The sequence below is a fragment of the Python bivittatus genome, unplaced genomic scaffold, assembly GCF_059951505.1.
Source record: "Python bivittatus isolate LINGU-HERP-01145 unplaced genomic scaffold, Pbiv_v1 ctg000570_np1212, whole genome shotgun sequence".
Lineage (NCBI taxonomy): Eukaryota > Metazoa > Chordata > Lepidosauria > Squamata > Pythonidae > Python > Python bivittatus.
The window spans coordinates 5,172,040-5,195,839 of NW_028277097.1; the positions used below are offsets into that span (position 1 = coordinate 5,172,040).

General features: G+C 36.7%; 1 protein-coding gene across 1 annotated transcript in view; it reads left to right on the forward strand.

The window, feature by feature from the left end:
* Positions 1–23,800, forward strand: part of HCN1 (hyperpolarization activated cyclic nucleotide gated potassium channel 1) — a 151,301-nt gene that overhangs the window by 113,216 nt on the left and 14,285 nt on the right. Inside the window, exons 5-6 of the mRNA XM_088152790.1 lie at positions 11,125–11,271; positions 22,681–22,921. Coding sequence (XP_088008916.1) covers positions 11,125–11,271; positions 22,681–22,921 — 388 coding nt within the window. The remainder of the gene's footprint in view (positions 1–11,124; positions 11,272–22,680; positions 22,922–23,800) is intronic.

Genomic DNA, 23,800 nt, shown 5'->3' on the forward strand with positions numbered 1-23,800 from the left:
TCTCCTATGATCCCCTATTTCCAAATGTCTTTCTTCCTTTCTTATCACATTTTCTGATTTTCATTGCGTATATGTATGTAGTATATATGTGTGTTTTAGTTCCCATTTAAGTGTCTATGTGTATGTATTTGTGCATATCTGTGTGTGTGTGTGTGTGTATGAATGTACATATGTATATGTGAATCTATACCCATATTACATTTTAATGTATATCTATAGAGGTATAACAGGCTAGAACTAAAAAATAAGGTGGGGAAATTCTATTCTTTTTATTTTCCTATGTTACATCCCAGGATCATAAGGTGGCATAAAGAATCCCCCATTATTTTATATTCAAAACAACCCTGTGATGGGGGTTGAAGTCCACATTTCTCCCAAATGACCTTTTCTTTCTCTGTCCCTTTCTCAGCCACACAGTGCTACTTGTTGAAATTATTCTTGTTTGTATTGATAAAATTATAAATCTTGCAAATTCAGTATTAAAAAAAACCAATTTAATATGAGAATTAAGATTATTCTAATTTCCATTGGACTATAAAAACCCAGGAAATTGGAAAATACAATCAAGATTTTATCAAGCACACTACAGAAACTGTACGAACTTTGCACAACCTGAGCCTATAGTTTACAAAAACTGATCTTTCAGATTAATTTGGACTGGAAGGATACATCCATGAAAACACTGAAGAACTGCAGCTGTGTTTGATGGAGATGTCCCAGATGCAATTATGCCTAATACATCTATATAAGACATGACGATTTCCACAAAGTTCACATACTATCATAACTGCATAAGCAGGCATTCAGTGGGGACACTTCTAATAGATACAGTTCTGCTCCAGCGAAAGGGCAGTGGTAAAAAAAAGATTTTAAATTACAAAAATAGATAAGCCGTGAAATGTGTGTTTTTGTCCCATCCAATGTAACTTGCTATGGTAACTCTTACTAGTTATGTTCTTTCTCTCCCCCAAATCCCTTTCCCGGTTTTTGGATTTGATGTTGCTGTTGCCCCAGGCAGTATTACTATGTTTGGCAAAGGGTATACCTTTTTTCTTTTTTAAAATGATACATGATCTAAGGATACAAAGCAATGTAGTTTGCAATAGAAATATGTCCATCTCCCATCATGCTTCCAATGCCTTTTGAAATACTCCAGCTGCTGTTTGATAGGCTGAAAGGTTGATGGCACTTCTCCAATTTCCTTTTCCTTTTCCTCTTACCAGCCTGACCAGGTGAGCTAATTAAGGTGCTATGCCAGACCTCCCACACATACCTCCCAGTTATACAGTGGCAGCTGCAGGCTGAAATCCACAGGGCACAGCTTCTGGACACTCCTGAAGAAAGTTTTTTTCTCTCTCTCGCTCTCCTTTTTTTCTGCCTAAGAAGCAGGTAGAAGATGAGTAACTGCGTGTTTTTCATACTGCTTCCCTTGAAAGAAAGGATAACAGCTGCTTGGAGCATACTTGGCAAACCCTTGGGATGGATTTGTAACACAAAGCAGTAGTAACACAAGGGAGAGTAAAGCTAGTAGAGGAGGAGAGGGCAAGAGGCTAAGAGTTACCTGCATACCTTCTTAAGAACATGCAGCAAAATAAAAGTGCGGAGATGTTTTAATGATTTCAAGTATTTTCCTAATCATTTTATTTTTCTGCAATGTATATTGAAAACGGAGATGAAAGGACCCCAGATTTAGTCCCTGCTTTTGGATCTCCTTCCTAAATAGGCCTCCCTATTCACTGCATTCAAGTGAATCTTGAATCATAAGACTCTGTAAGATGCTTAGAATGTTGCCATGCCCAGTTTGAGCACTGTCCAGCAAAAGTTGTGAAAGCAGTTTTTGAGCTGCTTTCAGTCCCATTAATTTTATTGGCAGGTAATGACTCAAATCTTTACAGTGTTTGACCCCTCCTCTGTTTCTGAGAGATTTGGTTTGAATTTTGCACAAAAGCAGTTATTAGTGGATGTGCCTAGAGGTGATTAGCAGTTCAGAATCAGGACAAACGTAAGACACGCAGAAACAGAAGGAACTCTTGAGTGGAATCTCCCATATTGGGGCTTGTAAACCCAGCTGATGGTACTACATAGCAAAGTCTGTGGGAAGCAATCCATTATTTAAGGACTTCTGCACAATACAGTACTTTCTAATTACATGGGATGCAAGGAGAAAACACAAGGAAGGTGAGAAAGTGAAAGGCAAATGAGTGCTTTGTGTCATCTTAGTTATGATAAATTACTGCAGGCAGTTCCTCTTATGTAAAAGCCCCAACTGTAAGGAAAGTGTCTCATTAATAAGTAGGAGAAAGTGACAAGATGAGTGGAGCCCTTAATACCTAATATGGTACACATGTGTGATTATAAAATACAATCAGGGCTTCCTGGAAGAGAAGAGATTTTCTTAGAAGTAGGGAGAGAAGGAGAGATAGACAGACAGATAACAGACATATATTCTTAGTATAAAGTCTAGGGATAATAAAATGGCAGCTAAACTGATTTAACAAATTCAGTAAACCATGATTTATTTAATATCTACCATTCATGTATTTATTACATTTATATTTCAATCTTCTTCTAGGAGCATAGATTAGTATATATCAGATGTCTCTTTATTTTATCCCCACCCAGTCCCCAAAAATAATAATAAAAAAAAATCTCCTGGGAAGTAGATTGGCCTTTAAAAAAAAAAAACTTTATTGAAAAAAATTACAGAATAAAAATATTTAAAGGAAAAAGAAAATAAAGGAAAGTAAAAGTAAAACTGGGAAGTAGATTGTTCTGAGGGAGAATGACTGAACAAAAGTCACTCAGTAAGTTCCCCGTTCAAATATGAACTTGGATCTCTCTACTTTCAATTTGCCACAGGTTTTACACAAAAGCCCTAAATCGGGATTAATTTTAACCATGGCTAATAAAAGAAGCCAATTTTGTGAACCAAAATTTGAAAATGACTTGTTTTGAGTCAAATCATAGTTAAATATCCAGATTCAGACACTGAATTGACTGAATGAATAATTTATTAACTGTGGTTAATCAAACATAGGAATGAAAGTTTCCAACCTACTGTTTCACAGAAAGAACAGAGGCAAAACGTTGAATAAATAACCCTACGGATATTTATATGGCCTTCCAGTCAGTGATGGAAGGAATGGCTGACTGTGACAGACCTTACAGTCCTTTTGAGCTGGACGCAAGCAGAGCAAGCTTTTCCCTTTGCTAATTTTGAAGATTTTAAAAGAGCTCAAGGCTTCTTTGTAACATAAATTTAACCTGCTGCTTTGTAAACCAATTGCACTGAGCAGCACATTGCTGGTTTTTTTCACTTCACTTAGTCTTTTTTTCTATCAGAAAGGCTGTGCATTTGAAACTGACAAGTTAATAATAAATGTTTCCTTTTGTCAAAGATGCTTGGATGGTCTTACTTTCATTATATTAGAAAAGGAATGCAATTATTATGTTTAAGTCTGTACATGATCTTCTGCCTGTCGTGTCTTGTCTACTCCTTCCCCTATTAATTACTCTTCATAATGTCATTTAACTGACACTCAGTAATGAAAAGTTACATTTCAATAATCAATATACATAAGTTTTTCACAGTTGTTCCTTTTCAATTCAGTGACTGAAAAATCAATTAAGTCAATGAATTTTCTGAAGATTTAGATTCTTGCTCTTGTCCTATGAAGTTAGCCTTCCTTTTTAATATCTTTTTTCTTCTAATATAATGAGTATAACTTCATTTACTTCAAAGGAATAGAGACTGACTCAACCTGCATTAATGCTGAGAACTTGGGGAGCCACAAGGGCAATTTTTAGCTGTTAACATCAAGGAGGCACTGGAGGGTAGGACAGATCTCCCCCAATCAAACCACTTTTCTCCTGAAAATTTTTCCACTGTCTAGGTGAAAATGATAGTTTTTATTGCTTGCCCTCAGTTATGCATTCAGCTATCCAATTCCAGCCTCAGAGCATTGTGTTTGTACGCAATCCATGTTGGGTAGAATTACCAGGTTGGTAGTCCAGAAAGACGAGAATTACAGCAGCTAGGAAAGGCAATGCTGAGTGAAACTGCAAAAACAACAACAACCAAAAACCCCATTATCAGCTTTTCTGGAAACAGTTGTGAATTTGGGTAATTTCATTCTGAAAATCTAAATTTGAAAAAAAGAGGAAGGACTAAGTTTTGAACCAGGGATTCTCTGAGTCAATTTTCATTTTGCTCATGATTTCACATAAATGGAATAGTTACAAGTATATTTAAAAAAAAAAAAAGGAAGATGGAACTGGGAGTACCAGTTCCTGAGTCAATTTTCATTTTGCTCATGATTTCACATAAATGGAATAGTTACAAGTATTTTTTTTTTTTTAAAAAAAGGAAGATGGAACTGGGAGTACATTAGAATAATTCCAAGAATTAGCCTAATATATATATAGGATTTTTTTTTTTTTTACCATTTATAGTGAATTGTAGATTGTGACCAGATTGTGGCATAATTTTTAGGCTTTCTGGTAATTTACAGAGGGACCTTGAATGAGAACTTGAAGTTATTTCAGTTAAACTAAACTCCCAGGTTATTTTATTTTATAAATGCTATTTTTTAGAAAATTACAGGTTAATCTTCAGGGTATAGCATTTCAATCATGTACAGTACTTATAGGTGGGTTTTGTGAGTTGATTTCCGCAAGAAATTCATTCAGGGAAGTCAGTCCAAGTGTGTGATACACTGATTGCCTATATTATCCCCACCTAGAGAAGGTAGACCTTTTACACACAGATTAGGCTATGCATGACTGCTTTTGAAAAATAGCTGTAAAATTTCATCTAATACATTCTAGGCTGCAGATTCAGGAGCTGGCAATATTATTACTGTTCCCTCACTTTCTGATCCATTTAGGGGCGGATTTGTGATTTGTTTTTTGACATTTTTCTAACCCGAAACAATCAGAACTCTCCAGCCCTCCACTGGGCTACTAAATCTTTCCATGCTTTAAACAGATCAATTACTATCTTGCTTCCTACTTATGTAGACTGGGAGCTCTTCAAGACATATGCATTTTTGTAATGGAAACTGATGCGAAGACTGGTTTTTAGATGACTTACATCTTCCCTTCTGCAGGATCCATTACATAATCTTTGTAATATTTCTAATGCACTCTGCAGAGCAACTGGGCTTAGCTCTCTGAATGGGTCTCTTTCCAAGCATGGCTCCTATGAACAAATCAAGATCAGTCAGCTCAGTTTCCAATTAGGGCAATATTAGCCACAATACCCTCATGGTAAATCCATCTCTTTTATAACACCTGGTATTGAAGACTAAACAGTGACCTTCCCCGTAACAACCTTTAATCCCTTTCAAAAATAGATCTTGTTAAAGATGACTCAGCAGATGGCTCTGCCATGTTTACAGTGTACATTTTTCAGGCAGCATAAAAGGTTTGTTGGTTAGTTCATCATTCTTTCATACCCCAGTGATTCTTCTATGGGATTATTACTTTTGTTAATTGCATTAACAACAGCAAAATTGCTGATAAAACACAAAATACCAAACTGGATGTTTCTCAAATTGCCATACCTCACTATTTTTTTAAATCTGCAATCAATAATTTTTCCATGTAGCAATCCCCTCTCATCAGGCAGCGTTTGGTTTATTTATTTATAAATATTTAGTTATTTATTCAATTTATATAGCTGCCCATCTCACATACGTGACTCTGGGTGGCTCACACAATTAGACAGCAAATATTAATAAACGTAAGAGGCGGCAGATTTCGGGTGTAAGGAAAGAGCAGCTTATTGTTAACCATGTATTTAATTTGTATTTGTATTTCTTATTGCCTGGTATGTGGGGAGTTTTCTGTCTCCTGTGCAACTGAGGCTTCCAATGATTTAAAAACTGATGAGCCAATGCCCTCAAATACAAGTTGCCACATCAGAATTTTACTTTAACTAGTCGTGGGTCTAGCAGTATAACAATAAAAAAATCTGAAGTAGTGGAAATAGAATTAAGCAGTGCAAAAATAAGATAATGTACAGTTTGCAAAGTAAAAAAATAGGGTATTTGGTAGGTAATTATCTGAAGACATATTCATAGGCGTCTGCAGAAGAGGGCCAAGGGAGGGCAAGGGACAAAAGTACACAGTGACACAAACTCAGCCACTGATGTATTTAGGTGTGATGGTGTGAAAGGGTGGAGTCTGCATTGTAATGTCATGCATGTTTTGTCAATTTGCCATCATCATAGTTAGCAATGGATGTCTACAGATATACTGTATTGGTTAGAGTCACCGAGTAGCAGGATGCAATGAAGCATTGCAAAGATTAGGTCATATGTAAATTTTTGTGGATTGACAGATTTTGCCACAATAAAAATATTTACACTTACACTTGCTTTTTACAGTGGGAAGAAAGCCCCCCCCCCCCAGCCAATGGGAGCTTTTTCCCTATTGCAGATAGCAAGGAGGTCCAACTCCAGTCTGACATCTTTGGGGGGCTGGGGGGTGGGGAAGAGTTAGAGCTCTATCTCATCTAAGCCATGGCCTCACATTCGATTCTTTACTGACAATCAACTACTTAAGGGCAACCTCAGTGTCAAACTATCATCATCATTAAATGGAATTTCCATGTGAGGTAGGTACATATGCATTTATATATTGCATTAGCACCTCCTCCAACAGAAAGGATCCAAGGGCAGTGTACATAACGTTAAAAAAAGTAAAAGTAATACAGCAGAAAGCCAATGTGCATATAGGTTGTAGAAGCAAAAAAAAGAGAAGGTCATTGCTTTCATGTGCCAGCTAGCCATAGGCAAACCATAAAAATAGCCATATGCTAATCACCCCTGAATCACTTTGAATTGGAAATTCAAGATTCAAAGAGGGGATGATTTGATCTGACTTTGAGATTCCTGGGCAAATGATTCAGTTCAAGCCTCTTTGAGATTTGAGAGTCAATTAAAAGAAATTGCCCACAGGTTATAATTGGAAAGCATCAGAGTTCTTAGAAATGTTTCTTTTTTGGCAGGGATAAAATACTCTTTACAGAGCATTAACCCCTCCCTACATTTAGCTGGAAAACGTAAAGGATTTCACTGCAATATTTTTTTTCAAATATTCCTTCTCACTTCTTTTAAGGCAGAGATTAAGGCTGAGGACAAGTAGCACAACCGTCTCCAACTTTTATAACCAAAATCCTAATTGTGTTTAATCAGTGCACCAGGTGGTCTACCCCAATTTAAAAGCAACAATTGTTCAAAAACTGTTTTAAAAAATAAGGTCTTAATTTTTCCACTTACTTTTCTGGGATGTCAGGCTGGCTTGACACTGAAGATTGTCCCTGAATTTTCCCACATGGGATGACATATTTAACTGCCTTTGATCACTGGTTTTTCTGGCTACGAGCCAGGTTGACATAACTGGTTGACAAGATCGTCCTCATCACTGGTTTTGGTGGGGAGCTAAGTATAAGGGGGAAAAAATTCAACATCTATAAAAACATTCCTTTATTGGAACAATTGAAAGTTTCCTTTTTTAAAATAATAAATTGATTATTTTTTTAAAAAAATAATAAAAACTAACAAAAATTAATATTAAGAAAAAGAAGAAAAAATTTGAAAAAAAGAAAATAGTAAAGCTCAAAAGTGCAAAAAGGAAAAGAAAAAGAGAGAAACAACAAAAGAAAGAAGAGAATTGACTTCAGAACCTCCTTGCAACAGATATAAGTAACAGTATACATCAAACTCTTGTTCTAAACTTATGACATAACTTCCATTATTTCTATTAACCCATATTATTTCTAATCCTCAAATCCATACAACATAATTTCATTTTTTTCTGTTCCCCAGAAAAGTCCAAAAAAGCTTTACAGTTAGCATTAAAATTACACAGTGTCTTATCTGAAATCCAAGCCATCAGTTTTGCTACCTAAGCCAACTCCATCAACTTCACCATCCATTCTTTCGTTGTAGGTAATGTCTTATCTTTCCACCTGTATGCATATAAAAGCCTTGCTGCTGTTATTGTATATAAAAACAAGACTCCACAAGTTTTTCCAAACGTTTGTCCATCAAACCCAAAAGAAAAGACTATGGTTTTGATTGAATATTAATCTTTAAAATCTTCTGTATACACATATATATTTCATTCCAGCATTTTTTTGCTTTTTTACAAATCTACCAGAGATGATAAAATGTCCCTTCTTGTTGTTCACATTTCCAGCATACATTCAATGTATCTTTGTACATTTTAGATATTTTTTCTGGAGACAAGTACCAATGATACATTATTTTATAAAAATTATCTTTAAGGTTATAACACAATGTAAATTTCAATCTTTTCTGCCATGTATTTTCTCATTGTACTATCTGTATATTATAGCCAAAAAGTTTAGCCCATTTTATCATACGGTCCTTATCCTATTCATCTTCTGTCTCATTTCATTTCTCCAGAAATTTGTTTCATCTCTTCAACTATTTATTTCATATGACTGTCCATCTTATCTATTCTGTCTTCTATTTTTTTTTCCAAAGTCACAAATTTAGCCCCTAATTCATCAAACATTGCTTTAAGTAAACTTAAAACAACCATCTTCTCTAACGGTTGCTGTACAGAGCCTCTTCTTGCTTTAATTTCTTTCATTGCCTTCCTCGTAGCCATATTCTTTCTATTTTTTCCCCCTTTACACAAGTAAAACAGATAGCCAGATATAATTAAATACAAGAGAAAGTAAACTGACAGTTCATGCCTTCTGGTGTCTTTCAAGCTGGAATTGCAGGCATGTGTCAAAGGAAACACACAGGGATCAAGTTACAATCTCCTTCTGTTTTAGAAACCCAGCCAATTAACAAGCATAGTCCAGCAAAACAAGAAACTTTCCCATGGAAAAAAGCAAACCTTGTTACTGCAAATGGAATTGCATAGAAAAATAAACTTCTAACAAATAAATCTTCCCTTTTCACTATAAGTAACTTTTAAGTCTCTTTTAATTCCAATTTTCATCCAGCTTTTTGCAAAATTCAAATTTGAATTCAGGTTCAAATTAAAGCTCTATTTCTTCTTTTAAAAATATAGTCCTAAAAATAAGGATAAGCCCCAAGAGAATTACTTTTCTGTTGCAAAGGAAGGTCTCTCTTAAGTTGAAAAATAATTATAATCCAAAAATAATTATAATCCAAAGAGCTTAGAAATGAGCCAGTCACCTCTAGGATCCATAAAAGGCTGTACCACAGCTGCAAATAGAGATGAATTCCCCGCCTCCCAGCCGCTCAATTTGAAAGCCATTTGCAGAGGTGTTTGTCTCCACAATTAGCTTTCGAGGAACAGCTGTTGATTTCTCTCTTCCTCCTTGATCTGGAGCAAGTTGAGCAGTCAGCTCTTGCTGCCAGCCACCAATCAGCCGCAGTGCCCTCTCAACTATTTCAAAGACACCTAAACCACCATTAATCCCCACCGGAAGCTGCGACCAGTTGAAAATTTCCAAAATTGTTACAAACTTTCAGTTTCTGTCTGTACAGGAAGAGATTTTTATGTTCTTAAAATACCATCATAGAGCTATATTAGTAATCTTAGGACATGTCTTGCTGACCGTTCTTTTTTTACCACCATAACGTTAACATGGAATCTGTGGTATCAGACTGACTTTATTAAAAATGGGTGTATGGGTATACAAACACATGTGTATAAATGGTAGGGGACAAAAATTAAATTAGTCTTTAAAAATGTTCAAGTAGAAAGGAAAAACAAATGATTGAGTGATTGATTTTCAGATGCATGGAGACTTATTTTGAGATTGGAATGTGTGTTGTGCACTTGTATGTGAATGCAACTGTTTGTGGGAAAAAGTGGAAACAGAAAAAGTAAACAGTGAAAGAATAAAGCATTGCTACTTCAGTATACTGCCTAATTTCTCAAGAATTTTTAAATAAATTATTATCATCAGAAAAAGCATATTTATGAGCTATAAAAAGTAAAATATGAGTTACAGAACTATTCCCCACCGCGTTTTGGTTCAAGATATTTTGCTAAGGCAGTTTTAAAGAATCCCAGCATCTCTGTGGTAATTGTCAGTTGACAATGATATTGTCAGTAATTATTAAATATGAAAAAAGAATCAGCTATGTAGAGTAATGACTGAATGAAATAAATTGACCTTTCTCAAGATTTTGTGGAAAGGATTAAGAGAATGTTGTTTGACTGAAGACAACCATTTATTGCAAGTTGAAACAGATGTAATAAAAAATGTCCAAGAAGAAAGAGGGATTCCTATCTTCCTGTGAACCAGCCCTCTGAAATTGAAAAACTGGTGCTACTATTCCTCTAGATAGCTTGTTTTCCATTAACAATTTTCTGCTGCAATGGATGCAGCTGCAGGAAACTACATAATGCATTCATTGCTCATTCAACTAATCTTCTGAAGGATTGGCCAGAACCCCATACAGTCTTCTTCAGACGGCGCATAATTAACTCATGGAATTCATTACTGCAAGATGTAGTTGTAGCCACTAATTTGGATGGCTTTAAAAGAGGATTGGATAAATTCACGGAGGACTGGTTTATCATGTCTTGACTCAATGTCATCTCCATGGTGGGAACAGTATGCCTACAAAATACATATTGCTACAAGAGGAGGGGACTACATCTCCCACTTGCTAGCACCTCAGAGGTATCTGGTTAGTCACCATTAGAAAAACATGCTAGACTAAGATCTTGGTTTAATCCATCGGGGCTATTGTGTGTCTTCCCTTTAAATTGTGCTTAGAAATCCCCACATTGTAGTGTTGTTTCTCATGGATCAACATGGCAATCAAAAATATATTTGAAAAGTATAAGGAAAACAAAGGTGATCATGTTGTTCCATTAAAAAAAGAAACCTCAATCCATGGCTGGAAAAACGTCTTTATTGAGTCCAACTTTCATAAACTAGAAAGTAAGAAAAACAAAATAAATATATTTAATAGCACAGTGTGCTAGGAAAAATAATTTTCATTCACAATCCAAAGCACTCTGAATTATAAAGCTGTTATGCTTGCATTCTCTTTTTAATAACCATAATTTTAAAATATTAGTAATGCACTGCATATGGCTTTTCATATTATTCTGAGATACTTTGCAGTGATGTTTCATATTTTTTTCTTCTAGTACAAACAAGTGGAACAGTACATGTCCTTTCACAAGCTACCTGCGGATATGCGTCAAAAAATCCATGATTATTATGAGCACCGTTACCAAGGCAAGATCTTTGATGAAGAAAGCATTCTTAATGAACTCAATGACCCTCTTAGGGAGGTAAGAAAATGATGTTGATGGTGTACTAGGAAAGATTATTCTTCCTCAATTTGAGCTAGAGGAGAATTCAGAAAGATACAAAGTTTGTCTTTCCTTTGATGCACAGTGGGTTTTTTTTTGTTTTGTTTTTTGTGCCTTTGAGCAGTTCTCTTGGGAAGATTTCAGAAGTGGTTTGACACTGCCTCCTTCCTAGGGCTGAGAAAGAGTGACTGGCTCAAGATCACCCAGCTGGCTTTGTGCCTAAGGCAAGACTAGAACCCCCAGTCTCCTGGTCTCTAGCCTGATGCCTTAACCAAGACACCAAACTGGCTCTCTTATATACCTAAGTTTTATTTTTTAAACAACTCCATAGCATAATTGTTTGAATTACAGTTCTAAGAGTACCATCCTAATTCTACTCCAGTGTTATTTGCTGGAGGTCAGTAAAGAAAAGCATCACTGGAATGGTTCTGTTATTGTTGGTAGAAACCTTTGTTCAACTCTACCATTGGCAGAAGCCAGCAGGACAGAATAACATGTTAAAGAAACAAGAAGCTGCTTCATTGCCCCTAATGGTTCCAGTGTAGGTCAGTCATCCACATCAACTCTGGACTGAGCATATTTCTATCACCCACCACCATCAGTGGGGAAATCGTTTTTTTAAATATCCAGCAGAATATTAAATCCAGCAAGATCATCTACTGGCTTAGCTGTGAACTGGCAAGTTTGGGATAAGATGGGTGATTCTTCTGTAGGAAGATTGCTATGGATCAATAAACTTAGCTGCAAACCACTGAATTAGAAGATTATTGGTATTATTGTAGCAACAGTTTCCAAGGATAAAATATATAGTAATCCAGGAAATTTCAACCTTCTCATTTTCTCTCTAGGTAACATGGTAGAAAGCACTGCAAAGGCTCGGTCTGATAATATAGAATGGGAAGCATGCTTCTCATAAAAAGAGGTTCTGCCTTTGTACTTAGACTTGCAGTCACCTAAGCAGTAGCCTGTGAAATCATTAAGTACAGAGTATAAAGTGAAACTAGGCCACCTTAACTCATCTAAGAACTGGTGGACTGCAACTTGAACAAGTTCAGTTTTTCTCACTTGACTAATGTTGAATGCCAAGTAAATTTCTTTTTGTTTGCAAGAATAATTTTTCGATTAGCATTATTGAAATACCATGCTCATTAATTTTAAAGTTCTAATATAAGAATGACAAATGTTACAACTTCCACAATTTTTAACCTTTTCAAACTCTATTTTCTATTTATCAGATAATGAATTTTATTTCTCTTGTGAATGAGGGCAGGCAATTCAATTAATTAGAGTTGCACTTAGAAAAATGCCACTGAGCTAACAGTCACTTTGAAGAAAACATTAAAAAACAAACAAACATGAAAATGATGAAATGCTTTGCACAAGAGGTGGGCAGCTGGAAATATTAGCAAAAGAGTGGATATTATCATGCACCATTAATTACAGTTGGTCATTGCTGCTCTTTCTGTAATTATATTGTGTTTTAGTTGATCAAAATTTATGTACTCAGGAAATTCATTCAGCAGGACTTCACCAGATATTTCATTCAATTTGAGAGCTACAAGTGCTAATAACATTGCATATTTATCACTTTTGTGGATTTTTAAAAATTTTATTGGATGAAAAAAAGAAATAAAAAACAACCAGTGGAAATATTCTTGATGGAGCCAGTACTGATGGCTGAATCTCCTTGCTTAATACTCTAGAATGGTAGATGCAACTTGGAGTTGCTGGGAGTTAGGTGGCATATAAGATGATGATGATGATGATGATGATGATGATGATGATGATTGATGATTGATGATTGATGAGGAGGAGGAAGAGGAAGAGGAAGAGGAAGAGGAAGAGGAAGAAGATGCCTTTGAGTGGAATCCTGGGGGCCACACAAAGTAATGCCAGAACAAAAATTAGATTAAATTGAAAAGCTTAATACAGGTAGTCCCCAGTTTAAGAACGAGTTCCATTCCCAAGGTTTGTCCTTAAGTCGAATTTGTATGTAAGCTGGAACAGTATTATTGTATAATATTGTATAAGTAGTATTGTGTAATTAACTAGAGCCATTGTGTATTTAACTCAAATCATTGAGTATTTAACTCAAATTTTGCTACAATAGGCTCCTTTCTTAACTATGGGTCATCTGTAAACCGGGTGTTCTTAACCCGGGGACTACCTGTACAGTAAAGTATCAAAAGGGTAGGGTTATTAAATACACTAGAGATAATTGTATTAATTATTCCATTCAGACACATTAAACATTAGATGTCTTGGTCACATTAAAAATTGGGTGGACTTTCTGTGGCCTCAGGTTGTGTGTCTCTATTCTAGTGCTTCTCAACCATGGCCACTTGAAGATGTCTGGACATCAACTCCCAGAATTCCCCAGCCAGCATGGCTGGCTGGGGAATTCTGGAAGATGAAGTCCACACGTCTTCAAGTGGCCAAGGTTGAGAAACACTGCTCTATTCTAAGGCTTTTCCCAGCTGAGTAAGATTGGGAGGTACTGGACCTGCAGCTCACAGAACTTCCTTTGGGAGAAGTCTGTTTTAAAAACGGGTCTCTGATTGAGTTAAGAAAGCATTGATTTGTGGTTCTTACAAGTGAAAGCTAATGAGAGAAACTATGCCTATGTTGTAAGTAATGTAATTGCCCATATGCCAATATTTGCCATTTCTTGCTCTGTGCTTCTTTATGAGGAAAGCACAGAGCTGGTCGAGATGCAGAAGTGAACACGCAAAAAAAAGAGTTGACCCTGAACCAGGCTTCTTTCACTCTCAGAATCACAGAACCCAAGTCAGTCATGCAGATCTTCTGTTCTGCCATCACATGAACATCTATTAACCAAGCAGCTGCTTGCTCTACATGGATGGACAGCTTTTAAATTGATCTGCAGGATTTCTCAAATGACCCTCAGCTACCTTTTTTTTTTTTCCTTCCACATTTATTTAGTCCATCTGTTTGTTATAATATATGTATATGTTGCAAATGCATTTCTTGTAGGTGTTCAGAAAGATGCAGAAAGATGCACTGAATATATAGTAAGTGCTAAAAAATGGATTCTATTTCCCCTGTGCTTTTTAGGGACAGTGCTTGGTAAAGTAGGAAAACAACCGCATTCATTTCAAGATCCTTCTTAGTAAAATCATCACAATTTAATTTGTCGTGGTAATTATCAGCCATCCCTTTAATACTATGCATGTCTATTGTAAAGCAGGGAGCAACATGAATGAGTTTGCACTAGGGCTACAACTCTGGGCTGCAGATGTTTCCATGAGCATTAAATGGCAGCAGAGAGAGAGATCTCTCTGTTGCCATCTATATTTTTGCAGCTGAAATCTGGTAGGCTTAGTTTGCGTCATGCAAAGCTGTTTAACCATGGTTTAGTAGTTAATTGGCTGGGTTCATGCAACAGCTTAGCCATAAACCATGGTTTATAAACTGCAATGGCTGTGTCCCCAAATCCCACAAAGCCACGCGCACACACCAGATTTTATCTTACTGCCATTGTGTGTGTGTGTGTGTACTATATATAGTTTTCCCTAATTAGTGGCTAAATGCCTAGTCAGTTTGGCAGTGAAATAGAGGCATCACCAAATAAAATAATAATAGAGCCACCCCAACATAGTCTGGGGACAATCTAGATACTTAGAGATAGGCAAGTTTGTAAATTAAACGACAGTGCCATTCAAAATTAAATAAACTTGAAATATTGGGCAGTTGGTTAACCTTATACAGAGAGATGAAGAAATACAGATCTAAAGCATCTGAAGATTATCAGACTTCAACTCCCAGATAATGAAGTGGCATTCTAATCTGTGAGTAAGAAAACTTAAAGACAAAGTGTCAGATGTCATTTGAAAGCAATAGCAATAACACAGAGGGAAGAGATAAAAAGAGAAATGCCTTTGTTCTAGCCCTTGACTACTTATACTAAAGATCATAAAGAAGTAGAGCTACAAAAGTTAAAGCCTTCAAGAGCTTAGGACCTGATTAACTAGGGACTGTTTGTTTCAGTGTGAACCTGTTCAGGGCTACGATGAGCAACAGAGGCTTAAAGATGGCTTCATTTTCTGAAGTCTCTTTTTCAGATGCATAGGAGGGAAACTTCTGTGTTGTTCCCAAACTATGAAATGCATCCCCTTGGGACTTGCCTTTAGAAAGTACCATCAGCAAGGCCATATGGAAAAAGTCTTTGCGAAGAAGAGTCATGACTGTCCATGGTTCATCAGGAATAGAATGAGGAACCTGAGTTAGGACTTAAAGTTCAGGTCAAGGAGTAGAACCTGAAGCAAAAATTGGCCCTGTGATGGTGTGGTATGGTGTAGCTTTGATCACAGATCTACCACTTCTAAGCCCACCCCACCCCACCTCACCTCACCTCGAGGTCTTTCAGACAAGTTAAAAGAGGAAATCCCAGCATTTCCAGCTAACATGGCCAATGCAAATCTTAAATTGTAGTCTCTGCACTAGAAAAATTGTCTTGTAGGGAACATTTGCCTGTTCATTGCCCACCCACCAATGCCTAAAGAATCATGTTGTGCTGGGCAGAAATATATTGGTCTGAGTCCCAGAGCTATTGTAGTGACAAACAGTTCTTTCACAGGACCAGCTCTCAGAAGGGGCAAGGCCCCCACAGTTTGGGTTTCAGACACTCTGTGATGATTGTCCAGTTAATCATTGTTTCCAGTTGGCTCAGTGACAGACTGGCTATTATTACAGTTAAAGGAGCCAACAGAACAGATTTGTTGATTTTGAAAAATAAGTTGCCTTAGCTGTAGTTGAGATTTAAGAAAGAATAAAAACAAATGCTGTCTTACCTTGTAAAACCTTTGAAAATATCCAGGTGCAAATCTTTACTGAATTTGCCTTCATACTACAATGCCTTTTATGACATCTGAATGAACATCCAATATTATGTTTGATGCAAAAACAATTAATAGGAACCCCTAACCCATTCTTATCCAACAAGTTGAACAAGTGTAGCTTACATTAATTAGAACACGTTTTAAACATTCCCTACAAATAGTGATAAAAACATTTCTTTCCTGACTTTTTAGTGTGACTGTACCACTAAAAGTGGCTTATAACATTTAAAATTAGAGTTTCTTAAAGCAGTTATGTAAAGCAGTCAACTAAGGAGACTGGATCAGCAGCTAAAACTAAAACATAAACTATTGTTTTATTCATGGAAAACTTTATTTTCCCTCTTTTGCAGACAGGCTATAGTGGCTAGCAACAGGGAAAAAATCAATTAAATAAAAATAAATGCTATTTTTTGTATTTATTGTAACATTTGTATACTGTCAATTTCATATGGACTCCCAGCTGTTTACACACAATCCAATATTTAAAAACATAAAATTCTACAGCATACATTTAAACTGGTCATAATAATGTTCCCAGGAAACAGCAGGAAAATAAAAAGATAAAAATAAAAAGTAGCCAACATTAGCACAGATGTTTATGAATTAATCGGTAGTTATTATTCATTAAAACAAATTCATTTTTTTAAAAAGATACAGTGAAACCAAAGAAATATAACTTTCTTAAAATTAAGTCAACACAGAAAGGATGGGAAAGGATGGGACTAGTAATTAAGCACTATGAAGAGAGTTTGAAGGAACTGGGTAAGTCTACTTTTGAGAAAAGACAACTGAAGGGAGATATGTTAATGCTCTTCAAATGCCTGAAAGGATGTCACATAAAAGATCAAGACTTGATCTTCCATTCTGGAGGGTAGGACGTGGAATAATGGATTTAAGTTAGAGGAAGGTAAACTCCAACTGAACTGAACTGAACTGAAGAAACCTCCTAACAATAAGAGCAGTTTGACAGCAGAATCAATTACTCAGATAAGTGATGGGCTTCCCTTCATTGTATGTGTTCAGGTGGAAGCTAGATAGCCATCTTTCTGTAATGTTTTAATTTGGATTTCTGCCCTGAGCAGTAGGTTGGATTTGATGACCTGAATGGCCTCAATTTTGTGATTCTATAGCCTCCATGTTCAAGGGAATGCCAATCCCCTCCCTTGAATCTTACACAAAAGCTATGCTTCCCCATCTCTTTTAAAAGAAAAAGGGTTCGGCATTGTCCAGGAAAAGAATGAGAAGGGGAATATATGGCCTACTCAGAAGGTTGAGTCTGAAAAGGTTGGCCTGAAAGGTTCCCAGGATTATCTCATATGAAGTTTACAATTAGCCTGTCCAAAGATTTGCTACAATATTTTGCAGCATGTTTTCTAACTAGAAATGTTCAGAGGCAGTATGCCTCAATTTAAGTTTCTTGGGGGAAAGCTGTTGCCTTATGAATCCTCCTTATGTCCTTTTGTATTACACAGTGTTTCTTATTAATGTTCAAAAGGAATCAGTCTTCATGGAACAGTTAACTAGTTTAAGAAAGGACTGGACTAATTACATCTGAGACACCTAGTTTGGTGTAGTAGTTAAGGCATCAAGCTAGAAACCAGGAGATCATGAATTCTAGTCCCACCTTAGGTATGAAGCCAGCTAGGTGGTCACCACCCAGTCATTGGGCCACTCATTCTCTTTCTGTCCTACGAAAGAAGGCAAGAGCAAACCACTTCTAAAAATCTTGCCAAGAAAACTGCATGGATTAGTACAGGCAATTGCCAGGTATCAGTGCTGACATGAAGGCGCTCTCTCTCTCTCTCTCTCTCTCTCTCTCACACACACACACACACACACACAATTACATTTGATCTTGTAGGGCCTTTATTTTAAAAAAAATAAATTCAATGACTCAAAGATTTGGGAACTTGAAGTTCACCTCTCAGTTCAGTTCAGGATCTCTGACAAAGATATACTTGAACATATTCAGTGAAGAGGACTACCACCTCCCTAACTTATTCATTCATTCTTCTCTCAAAGTGTTTGCACTACCTGTACTTGGTATTTTTTCTTAACGTTCAAAAGGAATCTGTGTTCCTGTAACATAAGCCCATAATTCAGAATCCTACCTTCAGAAACAACAAAGAACAGGTGTTGTCCTCTGTGAAAGATTTTTTTTGGCTAGATTTAACATGTAGCATAATAGTTTGCATTGCAAAAGACATCTATGCATTGCCATGACATTTACTCCCTGCCCCAGAGTACCTATGCAAAGTAGATCAAGCCAATGCAAATTATAATTTTGTTGATATTTAGAGGCAGAATTTAGCAGGCAGTCCTAGAATGCAGATTGTAACCCTGAGAACTATGCACTATGGGAAACCTAACTTCTGAGAAAGAGGTTAATACCCTTTCTGAGTTATTATTTAAAGTTCAGCACTGGTCTATTTTTAGACAGTAGTGTGAGAAGAGGTTGGCTGAAAATAGATACAGATCATGTCTCCTTGTAGAATATAGAACATTGAGACACTTCATTTTCAGAGAACATAATTGGTATTTGGGATATAGCCTCTGTGCTCTCAAACCTTTGTGGACTGTAAAAAGAGATCTCTACAGAAGCCAAACATTTTGTGTGGGCCCTTGTAACAATACAAAGTATAACAATGGGGGTGGAATTTTAAAATGTAGTTTTTCTAACCAAGTTTGGGAGTCAGTGAAATCAAGCTTTTCCCTCCAATCCTTTCTGTTGCATTGACAATATATTTTCAGCTGTCTTACCCCATCAGTTTTCAGAGCTTAAAGACCATGCTGGCTTGGAAATCTGAGAATTGAAATCCAGGATATCTGCAGTACAAAGTTGGAGGAAATTAGTGTAATGCCCCTAAGTAGGCACACTGTCTGCTAACCACTGAGCTATGGTTGTTTTGTAAGATTCTGTTTGGATAGAACAACTGTCTATTCAAGCATGAACTGCTAAGTCCACACAATCTTCAGATGATATCAGTGCTTTGGGCAGCAACTTCCCCAGGTTCTCCATAAACCTCTCTACCAGAGACATTGTTTGCTCAATTCTCCTTCTTCATTTGCATTATCTGAGTCACATGTTTAAAGGGATAATTCCCAGTATGCTGCTCTCAGCAATTGCTCAAGTGCTTTCAAATCAAGTGGACTTAAATGTATTCACAGCAGCAGGGATTAAGAGAGACACTTCCTTAAAATAATTCAGACCATTTCTTGGCTATGACTCTGGAGTCTATTTCTCATGGAGATCATCTTTGATTCATAATTAATTTTTTTTAATGAAAAGTGAAATAATTAAAACAGAAATGGAATTCTCCATTAAATACATGTCAAGCTGTTGGCATGTAAATTAGCCAGACTTGTTTATGCTTCATTTGAATATTCTTTTTACAACTCTTGATATATGCATCCCCTCTTCCCCAAAAATCAGCAGATCAGGGGAAAATGCCTTAAGAACAGTGGTAAGTACAGGTTTTATGAAAAATTTCATGATCTTGGAACTGTACAGAGGTAATCACACTTCACAAACATTTGGCACACCACTAGTATATTTAACTAAACATTTACATTGAGTAATTCAATTAATGTTTCAGTTCCTTGATGATTTGAAATGCTGTTTCTTTTACTTCGGTAATTTTAGAACTAGTTCTTCAGTAAATGTTCCAGTTAAATAAATGACACTTATCTATATCTTAGAACTTAAATACGTATTGCTTGTTACCAAATAAAAATAGTGAGTGTTCCTAAGGCAATTCTGAAATATTCCAATATATAAACAATCGTGGTTTGTTCCCTATGATCATCTGCATGTGTCTGAGAAAGAAATAGATTTTCTATGTTGTCAAAGAACATTCATAGTTACAATGTCAGCACCAATGATAATTGATACAGGTAGTCCTTGCTTACCGATTGCCTCATTTAATGGCCATTCTAAGTTACAACAGCTTTGCAACATATCCTTCCATTTATGACCATTGCAGTTTCCCCACGGTCACGATTGCTGTTCAGGTGCTTTGCAACTGGCACAAATTTACAACTGTTGCAGTGTCTCATAGTCATGTGATTGCTATTTGTGTTTCCACAATTGGCTCGTAACAAGCAGAGTTAACAGAGAAGGCAGAAGTAAAATAGTAAGTCATAGTCCAATGATGTTTTGCTTAAAAGTCATGGTGACTTGCTTAATGACCGAAGGGGTGACTTCCAAGGAAGAAATGGTGAACTTTAGATGGCTCCGCAAAAAGTGGAGCCAATGATCACAGCAGAATGAAAAGCCAGTGAGTAGACTGGCTCTTCATAATTCCTCTCTGGACACGGAGAGGACTTGAGATTGCCCACAAGTGCTCCAGACAGTTGCTCCTTGCAAGGAGACCACAAGACAGTTCTGGTGGATTTATAGTTCTGGGAGACAAGGGAATAGCCATCTTGCTCAAACCACATTCAGCACCTTTAAAAGGACACTGGGTTCGCATACTTCCTTTTCTAATCACTTTTGGAAATTGCTTGTTAACTGCTTTTCAGCTATTAGGAACCTTCGGATCAACAAGTTTTACAGCACTGGGTGAGTTTCTTTCAATCCTTAGTGAAAGGAATTTTAAATACAAGTTTAAGGACTTTTTTTTTTTGAATAAACAGCAAAAGGATGATTAAAAAGAAAGTTACAAATGGATTAAGGGTCCAGATAAATTTGAAATAAGAATCCTACCTGTGGGAAAATACTTTTGTTTTGAATTCTTTTTTTTTAAAATAATAAGCTTAATGACCAAAGGGGAAGTGAGGTCGTAAGCCTGTCACAGTCACGTGATGTTTCACTTAGCAACCGCAGCACTTAGTGATGGAGTTGCCAGTCCCAATTGTGGTTGCTAAGTGAGGACTACCTCTAGTTTGTATAATTTGACAATCTGAACTCTTGTCAATTCTTAGACCATGATAGTGGTCTATGGCAGAAGAAAGTTGAAGTCCACAGATCTTAAAGTTGCCGAGGTTGAGAAACACTGTTCTAGTGGAAGCTGCATAAAGCAGAGTTATGCTAGATGACCGACCTCTAAAATTCCTTCCAACTCTATGAATAACTCTTATGACTCTATGAGACTAAAGAAATAAGCAAGGGATCTTTATGGATTGAAAAGCAACAAAATCGGATAGAGTTTTTATTTCAACATGCCCACATTGGATACAATCCATGAGTCATGTCAGTGCAAGCACCAGTGAAAATCATGGGGGGGGGGGGGTGTTACTAAATGACAGCTGTACACTTATACAACAGTTCCCATTTATTTTGACTGGAGAAATATACAGAAGTTCCTGCAGTTCGTTTGCCATTTTTTCACTTGATTTTTTACTCATTTCTTGAGAACAGTCATTCCTGAATGGTGTTTGGGAAAAACATTTACAAACATCATTTACAAGCTTTTTAACTGGTCTCCCAGTGAGAATGGTAACAGCAATACATTTCTCCAAAACACACCTTTCCCATCATTAAGCTAGTTAGCCCCCCTGCAATGTGCCTTAGACTTCATTCTCATTTCTTCAGAAAAACGAATGTCCAGCAGAAAGGAAGGTTTATATGAAATATGCCCCACTTCTCAGGATTTCACTGGAGGCTTCCAAGAAAACCACTGACATAATGGCATTTGTTGACTTTTTATAGTTCAGTGGTTCCACTCTCCGAAACATTTTGCTCTTATTTTTTAAAGTAGATTCACAATTTTGCTCCATTTTTCATGCCAGCCCATAGTGTTTTAATAGTTTCTGCTCTCTCACTTAGGCCAAAGGTAAAGCCAAAATGTTACAAAAGCCAGCCTGCCTGCCTGCCTTCCTCCTTCTCCCTCCCTCCCTCCCTCCCTTGTTTTGTTGTTTTATTTCTATTAAATCCGTGTTTTACGTATGCTAAAAACTTCCAAAGGAAATAACTGACAAGATGCCAGAATAGCTGACAAGACTCCAAAATGAGTTTCAACAAGTCATATATATGGTCTTCAGTAAATTAGGCTGTGGTGTCTTTTTTATTACTTGGTTAATAAGGGTTTTTTATAGTTTTATTTTACTTTTTCTCCAGGAGCTCAAGACAGGCCATACTGTTGCCCTCTCTCTTGCTTTGTCCTCATAGCAACTGTGTTATGGCTTGAGTTCAGTGAATGACTCTTGAATCCTAGACCAATCATCTAGATATCCTTTTTTTTTTTTTTTGATACAAGAGAAGAAAATGATTCCAGATATCCTCTTGCTAACAAGCCCTGCCATAGAAAATCACTTTAAAATACCCTATATAATTATATCCTGGGAAAAGAGTTGAAGAAATGAAAAATATCCAAGTTGTGATCATTAATTTTACTGTGATTTCTATAAAAATGCAGACACATTCCAATATAGCCTTTATTATAAAATGTGTTCTGTTGAGGTTTTGGTCTTTAGTGGAGGGGTAGCCTCTTTAACCCTACTCTGTGATGCTGTGTATTTCATTTCACCCTTCCCTAGCCCCTATCAAGCTGCCTTTGTGATGATTCCAATTACCTTTTTTCCATTTTAGGAGATTGTCAACTTTAACTGTCGTAAGCTTGTTGCCACCATGCCTCTGTTCGCCAATGCTGACCCAAATTTTGTAACGGCCATGCTGAGCAAGCTGCGGTTTGAAGTGTTTCAGCCTGGAGATTACATTATCCGAGAAGGGGCTGTGGGGAAAAAGATGTATTTCATTCAACATGGGGTCGCTGGTGTTATCACTAAATCCAGTAAAGAGATGAAGTTGACAGATGGCTCCTACTTTGGAGGTGAGTACAAAGGAAGTTATGGGGTGGTAAAGATGGAGAGACTGAATGTAGGTTTGTTGAACATGCATAGGTTTACAAAGGCTGTGAAGACATAATAAGATACCTATTTGGTATGTCTTCTTTGTAGAGCATGGTGACAGCAGCATACAGTAATTGAAACGTTTATCATCAAAAACTTTTGGTAAGAGTTTTGATGGCCAGGCATATGCCATTATCTGCCACCTGGCTCCCATTCATGTCCCGTGTTGTTATAGCTCCTAATCAGTCACTATCCTAGAGCCAGATAAATTAAGCATGTGTATCATTTGAATTCCCAGAGGTTGACAGTTCATAGCTGAATGTATAATTAATGCCATTAAAAAGCATTTGGATACATAGACTTGCATGTGTATACAGTAGGACTATATGTTTCAACTATGTTGAAACTGACATGAAGGTATCTCTGTCATATCCAGCCTGTAATATTTCTTCATGATTTTCAACATTATGTCTCATGTAATGCAGAGGAACCTGTACTCCCAGCTCCATACTTCCTTATTTCCAACTGCCATATTTAACCCTCAGCATGATACAAGAGTGAGCAGACTTCTGCTGCTAAGGGTAATTTATCAGCATCTCAAAGAAATAGTTCTAGTCTATCAAAATGGATGCCGCAATATTTTTGCTTGTCAAACAGAATTCAAGTGAGTCATTTCACCAACAACTGCTTCAATTGGTGAAACAAGAAACTGCAATTCCATTTCCCCCTACGTATGCTCAACATCTCTGGGAAGTTAGAGGACATTGGAGCAGATTTGAGTAATGGGGGCTTATACAAGGAAAGCAGTGACAGTAACACCATGCAAGCAGCATTTGATTTCTCTCATGTTTGTACTTTAT